Source organism: Anolis carolinensis, chromosome 6 (assembly GCF_035594765.1).
Source record: "Anolis carolinensis isolate JA03-04 chromosome 6, rAnoCar3.1.pri, whole genome shotgun sequence".
In the NCBI taxonomy this organism is placed as follows: domain Eukaryota; kingdom Metazoa; phylum Chordata; class Lepidosauria; order Squamata; family Dactyloidae; genus Anolis; species Anolis carolinensis.
The window spans coordinates 98,774,019-98,788,892 of NC_085846.1; the positions used below are offsets into that span (position 1 = coordinate 98,774,019).

Consider the following 14,874-nt stretch of genomic DNA (forward strand, 5'->3'; position numbering starts at 1 on the left):
TAATGCATTAATTTGTCCAGGTCTTGGAGATGATGATGATGATGTGTAAGCCATGTCAACCAATTACCTAAGTGTAACTGCAGTTCCTCTTGTTTAATGTTGATATGCAAATTGCAGATGAGAATATACATCAAAAGGAGCTTGTCAATATTGATCATACCTTATATACTTATTTATTTATACACTTACATCCTTTGATATGTTAGTCCCATCAGACAAAGGGTGCTTCCTGTACCTTTAAGAATAAGCACAATTTAAAATGTGACCAAGCTACACTAAAAGCAGAAAGGCAAAGTGTCGTTTTCTGATCTGAAGGCCATAGGTCAAATCTCATTTCAGCTATGAACTCACTGAGACACTAACTGCTATCTCACATCCTCAATTCTTGTCTGCATTATGGAGGTCACTGAACTGAACTGACTTGTTGGGTTGTGATAAAGATTCCTACAGTGACGTTTGGGAAGTGTTTTGAAAAAGCAGTATAGGTACATCAAGTGTTGTACATGGTATACATATACTTTACTTTTGTTTTTATTTTTTTACCCTGCCCTGTATCATAGATGTCATGGCAGGTTTATAGTAAAAACATTCACAAAATATTAACCCACATGAACTAGGATTAAAAATCAAGAATTTTCCTTTGTGAGAGTTACAGAATGTTTTCTGACCCCAATGGGAATCTGTTTTGCAAAGTATTAAAATAGATTGTGTCCAAAGGAGTGTTTCAGTCTTTCCTCGATGATTATTTCAGAACAGAAGGGAGGTTAAGTACCAGTTTTGCTGAATGATTTGTAAAAGGAAAGATGCAGCAGTAACTGCCTTCCTGATTCACCATTTCAAAATGCATGTGGGGAATTCTGAGCTTTCTCTCACCTATGTATAAAATGATCATGCCAGGGAGAAAGGAAGGCAAAACAGCATGACTTATGACCATGCTGTTTCTGGCACAGAGGAGCAGTAAGGATAGGACCAATGTAAACATTAAACGTTGTACCACTTAGATGGGGAAATGAATTAATGTTGCTATTAAGGTAAAAAGTACTTCCTCTGACATAGAAAACAGGATGTAGAGAAAATAAGGTTAAGCATCCTTCTGATTTCAGTTTTGTTTACAGTGAGGGCATACAGTTTTTCAATCCCCACCTGAAGTCTGTGGCAGAGTAAAATTAACGAGCGGGGGTAGATTACCATCTTATTGTAATGAATATGTAAAGTGTGGTATAGTCATCAGATGTTTGATATGCCTAGTCATCTCATATAGTCTACCATGAGTTGCTAAGAACTGCAACTCATAATCTTCCAGTGAATATGGGTACTGGCCATTCTGTCAGCTTCTAGGAATTATATCTGAAATACAACTTTTCCCAGCTCTCTGGTTTGCCTCTGAAAGCTGATACAACTCCATGTTACCCTCCCAAGAATTATCTCCCATCTTTGGCCATTCCTTCTAGCAGGATTGGAAGAAGTGAGGCACATAGACCCCTTATATCTGCCTTTTAAGTACCAGTTGTGGTTTCCAGCAAGGTCTCCAGCAACAGCCATAGTACCTGGTTGCTTATTTCTCTCTTCCATCTCTACTCATTTCTCCTTTTGAACTATGGCTTGTTCAAGGACAGAGAGCCATTTTAAAGTTCCTGGAGATAGTTAGCAAAAAGACACCCTTTAAATGTAACAAGTATAAATAAATATATTAGCTAATATTATCATCTTGTTGCTTCATTCCATAGGTTCTGGCAGACAGAATTGGCGTGAGTTGTAGCTTAGTCCGTGGCGAGTACAATAGAGCATGGAATGAGGTGAAATTAATTGATCACTCTCCTATGGGAATACTCCTGCTTCCTCCCCGAGTATTTATTGTCGATCTCATGTACGAGCCAGGCCACCTGATGAAAGATGGAAGTCCAGAAGCAGATCGCTATCGGCGTATTTCAGGATCTTTTCGTCACAACCAAAAGGAACTTCTCAATTAGTTTTATTACATTTGCACAGAGTGAATTCCTTGGCTTATTTCAGAGCTGATTTGGGTGCCAAGTACTGCACCTTTGTGTGTACAAGCCAGTCTGGAAGGAGCTGTGGGCCTGTCTTTTCCCTAATAAAACCCCTGAAACTCTAATATCTTTCAACTCAGAAAACTCTTTAGTTTCCATCATACAGAATTTCAGAACAAGTCTTATGCATGTCTTTGATGCATTGCTTAGAATAAAAGCAGATAATGTAAAGTGGTTGCTAATTAATGTTTGATAAAATGTTGGTTTAACATTTCACAGACCACCAGGACATTCATTTAACAGCTGGAGATCTTTTCTTGCAACTTGTGAAATTCTTGCTTTTTGCCTTATCTTCGCTATATATTTGTTTTATAATTTTATTTATGTGTTTTCCCAAAAAGATACAATGAAAGTGGGGGAACATTGTTGTGGTCTAGCCCTTTCATTTTTGTGTTGGTTTTATGTATTTTCCCTTTCCCAAGAAGTTCAATAAAGGTTGCCAGTCGGTACTATTCCTCGGGAGTCCTTGTTGTTTAATTAAAAAGTATGAAAGTTCGTCCATGTTCTTAATTTCCATAACTTTTATCAACCACTGTCACACCCTGGGCAACGGAGCACTAAGAACCGAACACAGAGGCCAATAACTATCTAATATCTTTATTAAGGAAATATATAAAAATAATAAAAACAAGTAGAGAATATAGTCCAGAAGCAGACCTATCAGATAAGGTCAAATATAATCCAGAAATGTTTTGTCCAATAGATGATATTAGAGTCCAAAGTAGAATCCAACAAACCGAAACACACACTATTGCCAAGCAATAGTGTGGGGAAATGTCCAGGGTCTTTCAAGGTCCAAGGTAAATCCACAACAAGGCTGGAAACAAAACTTGATTCTAGGAACAAGGTCCGTGACTAGGAACAAGGCAAGGCATTTCTTGAATACTTGGATAGGCAAAGCAAGGAAACTGGAATTGCGGACTTTGCGAAGTCCACACTAGGCTAGAAACACGAAATCACTCCTGAAGCTGCTCTGTTGACTCCGCACGGAACCTACCGTGCCAGGCACATTTAACTAGGTCTCGTTTTCCTGCAAAGCAGGTGTCCAGCGTTTCCTTTCCCTAGGGAACAGGAAACGAAACACAGCTCTCTCCAGATGTGAGACTCCCTAGATTTTCCCAGGGGAACATGGCTAATCAGTGTCTTGTTTAGCTGCAAGTCTCAAACTCCTCCGAACCTGCTCCTTCTCTCCCCTTCCCGCAGCATAGGACTGTCTCCTAACAAAAGGGGGTGAGAACTGCTCAAGGTCTGTTTTAATGGGTTCTTGGGCAAAAACATCAACATCAGGCATCTGGAAAAATTCCGACTCTTGCTGAGCCGGCGAAAACCCCATGTTTTCATCTTCGTCAGCCACGGTGGCACTGGGAGCAGGACTACAAGGCCTCCCTCATTCAGGGCCTTCCCCCGAGATCCGAGGGGGCGCGGCTTGGAAGGGTAAGTCCGCTGAAAGCGCCGAACTAAGTCAGGGGCATGGACTGTGGAAGCGTCTTCCCAGGAGCGTTCTTCCGGTCCATAACCCACCCAATCAATCAGATACTGGAGGCGGCGGCGATGAAGGCGAGAATCTAAAATGTCCTGGACCTCAAATTCCTCTTCCCCGTCCACCAACGCAGGGGCAGGGGGTGGCCGGCTCACATCTGGGCGTACACCATCCGCCGGAAGGAGGAGGGAACGGTGGAACACCGGATGAATGTGCATGGAACGTGGAAGTTGGAGTTTGAAAGTCACGGGGTTAAGTTGCGTCACCACTGGGTAGGGACCAATGAAGCGGGCATCTAACTTCCGGCAAGGGCGTTGGGAGGGCAAAAAGCGAGTGGACAACCAAACCCGATCTCCTACCTTGATCTCGGGGCCAGGCCGGCGATGGCTGTCAGCGTGACGTTTGTAGTCCTCCTTGGCTTGATCAAGTTGCTAGTGTAAGAGTTCTTGCACTGCTGTGAGTTCCTGTAGCCAATTCTCTGCTGCAGGAACTTCCGAGGTCTCCACGACAGGAGGGAAGAAACGGGGGTGAAAACCGTAGTTTGCAAAGAACGGGGCTTCTTTAGTTGAATTCTGGACACTATTGTTGAACGCAAACTCCGAAAGAGGTAGCAAGGATGCCCAATTGTCCTGTTGGTAGTTGATGTAACAGCGGAGATATTGTTCCAGAGTGGCATTGGTGCGCTCAGTCTGTCCATCCATTTGAGGGTGGTGAGCTGAGGATAAACGGGAGTCAATGCCCAATAGTTTTTGAAGGGCCTTCCAAAAGCGAGAGGTGAATTGAGATCCCCGGTCTGTGACCAAACTCTTGGGCAGGCCGTGCAGTCGGAATACATGCTGAAGGAATAGGTCTGCGGTCTCCTTGGCTGTAGGAAGCCCCTCGCAGGGAATAAAATGGGCCATCTTGGTGAAAAGGTCCACCACCACTAGGATCGTGGTGAATCCAAGGGACGGCGGTAGGTCTGTGATAAAATCCGCTGAAATTATCTCCCACGGGCGAGAGGGTGTGGGAAGGGGATGCAAGAGTCCTGTCGGCTTCTCCCTTCGTGTCTTAGAGTGCTGGCATATAGGGCAGGTGGTGACATAGTTCTCTACATCCTTACGAATCCTGGGCCACCAGAAATCCCGCAAGATCAAATGTATGGTTTTAAACAGTCCGAAATGTCTGGCAGGCTTACTGTCATGGCACAAGTTGAGAGCCTTTTCTCTTTCGGGCCCTGGAGGAATATAAACATGGTTCCTGTAGCATAATAACCCATTCTTAAGTGAGAATGGGAAACGTAGTCCTTGTCGAATCTGTTCTTGAGCCCAAGCATCACTCTGTTGACTGGCCCTGATTTCCTGGGTGAAAAGAGAGTCTGTGGTTGTGAATTTTGGGTTAGGTGAAGCTGGCTCGACTGAAGAGGATTTGGTATTTCCCACCGTGAGCGTGGCAAAGTTTTCGGGTTGTAACAATTGGGTTTCTGGGATGTCTTTGCGCCCTGCTGCATACTCTGGCTTCCGTGATAGGGCATCTGCTTGCTTGGTCTGGGCAGGAGTCACATAGTGGATACGGAAGTCGAAATGTTCAAAGAACAAAGCCCAGCGTTGTTGTCTTCGGTTTAGCTTCCGCGCAGTCCTTAAATGCTCCAAATTTCGATGGTCAGTATGAACTTTGATAGGGAAGTTGGCTCCCTCTAGCCAATGTCTCCAATTTTCGAAGGCTGTCTTTATGGCTAAGAGCTCCTTTTCCCAGATGGTGTAATTTCTCTCCGGAGCTGTTAGTTGACGTGAGTAATAAGCGAATGGGTGGAGATGTTCTCCCACTGGTTGCATCAGCACCCCCCACCGCCACATCTGAGGCATCCGCCTGGACAACGAAAGGGGTTTTAGGATCAGGATGCTGTAGAATTGGCTGGGTCGTGAATAGCCGCTTTAGCTGTTGAAATCCTTTCTCGGCTTGCTCAGTCCAGCGGAAAGGCTGTTTTCCTCAGATGCAGCTGATAATTGGATCAGACCAGCAGGCGAAATCTGGGAGGAACTTGCGGTAGTAGTTTGCAAACCCCAAGAAGCGTTGCACTTCCTTTTTGTTGGTTGGCGTCCGCCATTCTATTACGGCTGAAACTTTTGCCGGGTCCATGGATAGCCCCAGTGGCGAGACGCGATACCCCAGGAAGTCTACTTCTTGTAAATCAAAAGCACATTTTTCTAGCTTGGCATATAGTCCATGGTCCCGCAAACGTTGTAGCACCAGTCTGACGTGCTGGTCGTGCTCTGTTTGCGATTTTGAATACACCAAAAAATCGTCCAAATATATGACCAAGAAGTGGTCTAGATAGTCTTGGAAGATATCGTTGACAAAATGCTGGAATGTTGCGGGGGCGTTGGACAAACCGAGATTCATAACTAAGGACTCGAATAACCCAAATTTGGTCTGGAAAGCGGTTTTCCATTCATCTCCCTCTCTCACGCGAATCAAATTATAAGCCCCACGAAGATCCAGTTTAGTATAAACTTTTGCTCCCTGGAGTCGGTCCAATAAGTCCGAAATTAGTGGCAATGGGTAGCGGTTCCGCTTCGTGATATTATTCAGAGCCCGATAGTCCACAGAAAGGCGTAGGTCCCCCGACTTCTTTTTCACAAACAGCACCGGGGAAGCAGCTGGGGACTGAGAGGGTCTGATGAACCCCTTATGGAGGTTTTTCTCTAAAAACTCCCTGAGAGCTTCCTGCTCTGGTTCAGTCAGGGAGTAAAGGTGTCCTCGCGGAATTGGGGCCCCCTCAATCAGGTCAATGGTGCAGTCATAGGGTCTATGCGGGGGTAGTTTTTCGGCTTCTTTCTCGTTGAAAACATCCCAGAAGTCTGAATATTTCTTAGGCAAGGTGATGATGGGCTCTGTGTCCATGGCATGGCAGACCTTGGCTACTAGGCAGTGGTTCTGGCAGTATTTTGAAGCAAACTGGAGTTCTCTACTGGACCAAGAGATGTTTGGGTCATGGAGTGTCAGCCAAGGGATTCCCAAAATCACGGGGAAATGGGGAACCTCAGTAACGAAAAAGGAGATTTCTTCCATATGCTCCCTTATCCACATTCGAGTGGGCTCGGTCCATTGGCTTACTGGTCCTGTCTTCAGGGGTCGGCCATCGATGGCTTGCACCACCCAGGCATTCTTAAAGTCATGATATTGTAATCCCAATGAGTTAGCATAGTCTCTATCAATGAAGTTGTTGGTTGCCCCTGAATCTATCATGGCATGGATCATGACGAGCCCCTTTTTAGCTGACCACAGTGTGACCACCAAAAGAAATAGGACCGCCGTTTGCGGCTCTTGAGTGGAGTCTTTGACCGGGTTGGCGAGCCCTTCTACACCCGGTTGCTGTCTTCCCCCGCCAGCTTCATCTCAGCCGCCTCAATAGCCTCCGCATTCGCGGAGGACGCCGCCGCCAAACGGGTGGGGGGCTTCCTTTTTGCTGGGCACTCTTTGGCGAAGTGGCCCCCATTTCCACAGTACCAACACAGGTTCAAACGCTGTCGGCGAGCCTTCTCTACAACATCCAGTCTGGGGCGCACGTTGCCCAGCTGCATCGGCTTGTCCTCGCTTCCCATGGGAGTAGAGGCTGGCTGCGGGGGTCTCCAGACTGGGCGAGGCTGGACATTGACAGTGGAAGGGGGTTTTACCCCAGCTCTCCCACTCTGGCCCCGAACCCACTGCCTCTTGTTGGCGAGTAGGACTTCTGCCCGTAAGCAATGGGCGATAAGCCTCTCAAGAGTATCCGGAGGTTCTACTTTGGAGATCTCCTACTGCATCTCATGGTTGAGACCCTCACGAAACTGTCCCTTGAGGGCTACGTCATTCCAGCCGGTGTTTTGAGCCAGCACCCGGAACTCGGCTATGTACCGCGACAATGGTCTGTCCCCTTGAAAAAGGCGTCGGAGCTTGTGGCCAGCTGCCTCTTGATCATCTTCAATTCCCCAAGTATTCCGAAGGTGGGCCAAGAATTGCTGTGCAGTGTTTAGGTACACGGAACCCGCGTCGTACAGCGCCGTCGCCCATGTGGCCGCAGGTCCATCTAGGAGACTGTAGATCCACGCCACCTTGACATCCTCTTGAGGAAATTCCATGTGGCGGGCTTCTAGGTACGCCATACATTGGCGACGGAATACGTGAACCTTAGAGGCCTCTCCGGAGAACTTGGTTGGTAACGCCAGAGCGGGAATACAGGCTCCGCGTTCCTTTAAGCCCCGAATCTCTCCCTCTTGTTCTCGGATCTTGTCCCGGATTCGGTTGAATTCATCCTGGGAAATGGTGTAAGTGGCCGGTTGTGGTCCGGCAGGTGCACCTGCTCCGGCTCCTTTTGGATCAGACATATTGGCCTTAGGTTGCTTAGTGCTTTGGGTGGCGGAGTCAAACTGTCACGCCCTGGGCAACAGAGCACTAAGAACCGAACACAGAGGCCAATAACTATCTAATATCTTTATTAAGGAAATATATAAAATAATAAAAACAAGTAGAGAATATAGTCCAGAAGCAGACCTATCAGATAAGGTCAAATATAATCCAGAAATGTTTTGTCCAATAGATGATATTAGAGTCCAAAGTAGAATCCAACAAACCGAAACACACACTATTGCCAAGCAATAGTGTGGGGAAATGTCCAGGGTCTTTCAAGGTCCAAGGTAAATCCACAACAAGGCTGGAAACAAAACTTGATTCTAGGAACAAGGTCCGTGACTAGGAACAAGGCAAGGCATTTCTTGAATACTTGGATAGGCAAAGCAAGGAAACTGGAATTGCGGACTTTGCGAAGTCCACACTAGGCTAGAAACACGAAATCACTCCTGAAGCTGCTCTGTTGACTCCGCACGGACAATTCTCGCCGCTGTCGTCATATAGTTAAGTAGGAGTTCATCATTTGCTTTTAAATTATTTTCTGAAATTCCTAGTAAAAAATGTTCTGGTCTCATTTGATATTTGATATTCAGTATTTTTTGTGTGATCTCGTGAATTTCTTTCCAAAACTTCTTTGCTTTTTCACAATTCCACCACATATGGAAAAATGATCCTTGTTCTTTTCTACATTTCCAACAAATAGTTTGTAGAGATTTATTTATATGTCCTAATTTTTTTGGAGTTATGTACCATCTGTGGAACATTTTTATCCAGTTCTCCCTTAGATCGTATGAATACATTTGTTTTAATTTCTTGTTCCACAGATTTTCCCATTGATCCATACTGATTGTTTTCTTAACATTTATTGCCCATTTTGTCATACATTCTTTCACAAATTCTTTCTCAGTTTGCCATTCGAGGATTATTTTATATAGCTTTGTTATTTATTTTTTCCCAGAGTTCATAATTCTGTCCCAAAACGTTTCTTTTAACATAAATCCGTCCTTCCTGTCTTTGTTGTAATATTCTCTTAATTGTTTATATTGGAACCACGATATATCTGGAAATTTTTCCTTAATTTCTTCTTGTGTTTTCATGTCCATCATTCCATTCGTCTGTTTTAATATGTCCTTATATGTGGGCCATTTCTTCCAGCCTAAGAGTCTCCTTTGTCCTGCTTCCAGTGGGGAGATCCAGAGGGGGGTTTTTGGGTATATTCTTGCTCTGTATTTGTTCCAAATTTTCATAATTGCAGATCTTATAAAGTGATTTCCGAAATTTTTTTCCAATTTAATCTTGTCATACCAGAGGTATGCATGCCATCCAATCCGCAAATCATGACCCTCAAGTGTTAAAATCTTTTCTCTCCTCAATGTCGTCCAGTCCTTAACCCATACTAGGGCACACGCTTCGTAATATGATTTTAGGTCCGGCATTCCTAGGCCCCCTCTCTTTGTATCGTTGATCAAATTGGTGTACTTAATTCTGGCTTTTTTTCCTTGTCAGACAAATTTGGTTAAGTCTTTTCCCCATTTTTTGAATATAGACATATTTCTCAGGATTGGTAGGTTTTGGAATAAGTATAGCATTTTTGGCAAGATATTCATCTTGATTGCCGAAATTCTTCCTAAGAGTGAGAGTTTTAAGGTTTTCCAATTTTCCAGTTTCTTTTTTATTTCTAACCATTTCGCTTCATAGTTGTTTTTCAATAGTTGTAAATTTTTTGCCGTAATAGATATGCCTAAATAGTTAATTTTGTTGGTCACTTGGAGTCCAGAGATTTCCATTATTGTTCTCTGATCCTTCTTATTAATATTTTTAGTCAACATCATCGATCTGTTTTTATTAATTTTGAATCCTGATACTTTACCATATTCTTCCATGACATCTAGCCATTTTTTAATATTTTCTATTGGGTCTTCTATGATGCAGATTAAGTCATCAGCGAACGCCCTGATTTTGTAGTGATTGTTTCTAATTCTAGTTCCTTTCAAATTCGGATCCTCCCTTATAGTCTGTAACAAAATTTCCATAGCAAAGATGAAGATTAGGGGGGAGAGGGGGCATCCCTGACGTGTACCTTTTTAAATCTTTATTTCTTTAGTTTTAAGGCCATTAATCCAGATTGTTGCAGTTTGGTCTTCATAAATGGCCTGTATGGCATTTGTAAATTGGAATCCTAGATCTAATTCTTTTATTAATAATTTAAAGAAGTCCCAATTGATATTGTCAAAGGCCTTCTCCGCGTCTACCGCGAGTAGGGCCAATTTTTTCTGGTTGTTTCTCTCATGATATTCAATGATATCGATAATTGTCCTCACGTTATCTTTCAATTGTCTGTTGGGGAGGAAACCAGTTTGTTCCTCTTTAATCCAATTTCCTAAGAACTCTTTCAATCTTTCTACTAATATATTGGTGAATATTTTGTAATCGATATTTAGTAGGGAGATGGGTCTATAATTTTTCACACTCGTCGGGTCAGTCTTTTCTTTATGTATTATTGTTATATTTGCTTCATTCCATGTTTTTAGTAACTTTTCTTCATTAAGGATATTATTCAGCAGTTTTTTTAGATGTGGTATTAATTCTTCTTCAAATGTTTTATAGTAAATTGCTGAAAAGCCATCCGGGCCCGGTGCTTTGTTTGAGTCCATCTTTCTAATTGCTTTCTTTATCTCTTCTTCGTTGATAGGTTTATTCAAAGACTCTCTTTGCTCTTCTGATATCTTCTGTAAGTTTTTACCCCCTAGATATCGTATTATGTCCGCTCTTTTGATTTGGTCGTTTTTATATAAAGTTTTAAAAAAATTCTCGAACTGTTTCAGGATTTCTTTATCTGTTTGGTAACTTTTCCCATTTGTATCGATCCTCGTTATGTACTGTCTTTGTTTTCTCTTCCCAATTTTCCTTGCGAGCCATTTACCTGGCTTATTCGCGTTTTGAAAGTAATCCTGTTTGGCAAATTTCAATTTCTTTCCAGTTGTTCCAATTCTATATTATTTTTATGAAGTGTCAGAAGATCTAGTTCTTTTTTCAGATTTTGATTTTTGGGAGATTTTTTAAAGTTTTTTTTTCTAATTTCATGATGCCTTCCTGTATATCCTTTAGTTTTTGATTTCTTAGTTTATTTCTCCATGCGTTTTGTCTTATAAAATGGCCTCTCATTGTCTTATAAAATGGCCTTACTAGCATCCCAGACCGTTTGTATTGAAACTTCAGGAGTCGTGTTTATTTGAAAATATTCTTTCAAATAAACTTTGTTTTTTTCTATGTCCTCTTCTGTTTTTAATAATAAATTGTTTAGTCTCCATTTTCCTGGTCTTTTTGCTTTATGGATTATAAATTGAATCGGGCAGTGGTCGGAATGGGTTCTCATTAATATCTCTATTTTAGATATTTTAGTTATTGTACTGTTTGAGACCCAGACCATATCGATTCACGACCATACCTGGTGTCTATCTGAGAAAAATGTATAGTCCTTCTCATAAATATGTAGGGCTCTCCATGCATCTTGTAAATTAAATTCTTGTAACAAATTTATGAAAAGTTTTGGCACAATTCCCCCTCCCTTCTTTTTATTTCTATTTTTCTCTTTTGTTTTATCAATATCTGGGTTCATAATTCCGTTAAAATCTCCAAGTATGATCAAGTTTTCAAATTCATATTCCCCTATTAAGTCTTGTAAATTTTTAACAAATTTTGTTTTTGGCCCATTTGGGGCGTAAATGTTACAGATTAATGTTTTCTTGTTGTCTATGTATATGAATACTCCCAGGATTCTTCCCTCTTTGTCTTTAAAGGCTAATTCTGCTTTAATCCATTCTTTGACGTATATCACCACTCCCCTTTTTTTCTCATTAGATGAAGAATGGAATTCCTTACCTATATATTTTTGGGTTAGATATTTAGTATGTTTCTGGGTAATGTGAGTTTCCTGTAAAGCCACAATATCATAAGATCCTTTTTTTAATGTTATTAAAGACTTTATTTCTTTTAATTGGTGAATTGAGTCCGTTAATATTGTTAGAGTAGCATCTTATCTGTCTCTCCGTCTTTCAAGTTTTTCATCTTCTCCTGGTCTTCATCTTCCTCCTCTTCTATCTCGTCCAGCTCTGGTGCTGCCATATTTTCCGGGGGGTATTCCATATCTGGGGATTCTTCTCTAAATCTTTTCTTGTCCATCCTGTCTCTTTTTTCTTTTCCCTTTTCTTTTTGAGGTGTTTTTTCAAGGTCTTTTTCAGTTTTCGATAAAAATCTTTTGCCTTATCTTCAGAAGTAAGCCACACTCTTTCTTCTTTATAGGTCACCATGATCCCTTCAGGTTGTTCCCATCTAAATTTAATTTGTCGCTTTTTTAATTCTTCTGTTAGAAATGTATATTTCCTCCTCTTAATTAAGGTTGATGGTAGGAATTCCTTTAGAATGGCTATTTTTTATTTTTGTAATACAGTAGAGTCTCACTAATCCAAGCTAAACGGGCCGGCAGAAGCTTGGATAAGCGAATATCTTGGATAATAAGGAGGGATTAAGGAAAAGTCTATTAAACATCAAATTAGGTTATGATTTTACAAATTAAGCACCAAAACTTCATGTTATACAACAAATTTGACAGAAAAAGTAGTTCAATACGCAGTAATGTCATGTTGTAATTACTGTATTTATGAATTTAGCACCAAAATATCACGATATATTGGAAACATTGACTACAAAAATGGCTTGGATTATCCAGAGGCTTGGATAAGCGAGGCTTGGATTAGTGAGACTCTACTGTATATTGGTTGTTTATTGTTCTCTCTTAAGATATTGTCTCTGGTTCTCTTCTTTGTGAAATGAACAATCACATCTCTTGATGCTTTGTTCCTCCTAGCGTAATTGGTAGAAATCCTATATACTCTATCAATCTCTTGATCCATGTCATCATAATTACTTCGTGTCAGCTCAGATGTTAATTGGATTATTATTTCCCTTATATTTTCTTTACTATCTTCTTCTATATTTCTATATCTCAATTGGTATTCTAAGTTCTTTTGTTCCATCAATTCTTGTTTCATTTCCAATTTTTGGTTTTTAGTTTCCAGATTCTCTATCTTAGTTTGGGTTTTCATTTGAATCTTCTCTTGTTTTTGTTTCTCTAATTTAATTTCTTGTAGTTCCTGTTTCAAATTATTTATATCTTTTTTCATGTCTCCTAATCCTTCGGTGATTTCATTTTTCATGCTTAACATTTGTTCCTGAAACATTTTCTGATATGCGTCTTGTTTCTCTGCCATTTTCTGGACCTCCTTCATCACTTCTTTCATTTCCTTCATAACGTCTTTTAGGCTAATATCCTCCGAAAGCGAGCCTCTCCTTTGCATTCCCTTGTCTTTTTCCATCTTGAATCTAAATGTTGTCACTTTATGCATTTAATTTTACTTGTATCTTATCTGCCCCCTGCTTTGATTCCCGATCTCTACTCCGAGTCTAATTCTCTTGTGTTTCTTCTTCTCCTGTCTATATCTAGATCCTCTAATTATCCTCGACCTGCCTTCTCCTTGGTCCACTCCATGTAAATCTTTACCAATGCCTTGATCTAACGTCGATCAGTCTCTTCGGTCCTTCCCTTTTTCCTTACCATCTTCGTCTCCGTCTGTCAGCTGAGCCGCTAACGCCCTCTAGTGGACCCTTCTGTGGATCCTCCACCTCTCCTTCGCTTACCCTTTATCCTCTCCGTCTCCATCTCAGTCTCCGTCAATCTCCGTCAATCTGTCTGTCTGCTGGCGTCCTCTAACGGGTCCTCTCCCTCTCCGTCACTTTCCCTATCCCTTTGTTCTCTCCGTCCCCGCCGATCCTGCTTTATCCCTCCACTGGTCCCTCTAATGGTGCCGCTGCCGTCCGTTGCCTCCGTCGCCTTATTTCTCTTACTTGTCTTTCCCCCGAAGCCTTCTCTAAGTTTCTTTTATTCTTTCAGTATTTCTAATACTCCTCTTGTCTTGTGTTATCTTTATTCTGTGGGGCTTTACCCGATCTATGGTCTCCTTCCCTATCTCTGTCGTCTCTTGAGTCACTTCCTGCTTCCTGTTCTATAGCCAATTCAGTCCCTCCTTCCCCTTCTCTATGGTGGGTGGGCTTTTTATTCAGTCCGTTCCGGTGGCTGACTCCTCCTACCTCCTCCTCCCGTAGATCTCGCTTCCTCCTTCCACGTGTTCACTTTGTTTTGGCTAAGTCTACTGGTATAGACATAACAGTCTTCCCATCAAGGTCAGATCAGATTTTTCCATTATTCTTAGCATTTAATTTGATTTTTTAATTTCCTTAAACTTGCGTATGAAGAGCAAATCTGGGATTCCCACACAGGTAGCCCCTATTTTCTTATGGTATCAGCTCTTTCTGTTGGGGTTTGAAAGGTTTTCCCCTTAACCTTATCTCGGGACGGTTTCTCCAGGCTTCTCAATTTAATTAGATTTCTAATATTTCCTTAAGTATTTTCTCATATTGTTTTTTCAATAGGTGAAGTTTTTTAACCCGCTATAGATAGAAGTTTTCTTTCATACCTTTCTGTTGCTTGGATTGTGCTGTGCTGTTTAAAATCCGGCGAGTTTCGGCGGTATTCCAGACGCCTTTGGTCTGATCGCCTCACCATGACCCGCTCACCCTACGGGCGCCCAGTTCGGGTCTCTCCCGACCCCCACTCTTGAGGAGTGGAGGTCTCAAGACCGTCGGTTGGTGCCCTACGGGTTTGGCTGTCTCCCCGCTGGGGAGAGGGAGCTCCACGCTCTACCCAGTTGTTTGGTTTGGCTGGCTTCTCGAGAGCTCTCAAGAAGTCCACCCGGCCACCATCTCGCCAAACCGGAAGTCTCTTCTTCGCTATATATTAATGTCGACCCTTTTTTCCTGTTAGCAACCATGTAACTTCCATTCATTGTTAATGAGAATGACATGTAGCCAAAGCAGAAGGAATAAGCAAACCATCTTAGTGTGATGAGGAGCCATTAATAT

General features: G+C 42.0%; 1 protein-coding gene across 5 annotated transcripts in view; it reads left to right on the forward strand.

The window, feature by feature from the left end:
• Nucleotides 1-2,502, forward strand: part of armc3 (armadillo repeat containing 3) — an 82,135-nt gene extending 79,633 nt beyond the window's left edge. For 4 of the 5 annotated variants that reach the window (XM_016994294.2, XM_016994292.2, XM_016994296.2 and 1 more), the window contains exon 20: nucleotides 1,728-2,502. In XM_016994294.2, coding sequence (XP_016849783.1) covers nucleotides 1,728-1,970 — 243 coding nt within the window. In that variant the 3' untranslated portion in view covers nucleotides 1,971-2,502. The remainder of the gene's footprint in view (nucleotides 1-1,727) is intronic. The other variant, XM_016994298.2, reaches the window with a different exon arrangement.
• The last annotated feature ends 12,372 nt before the right edge of the window (nucleotides 2,503-14,874 follow it).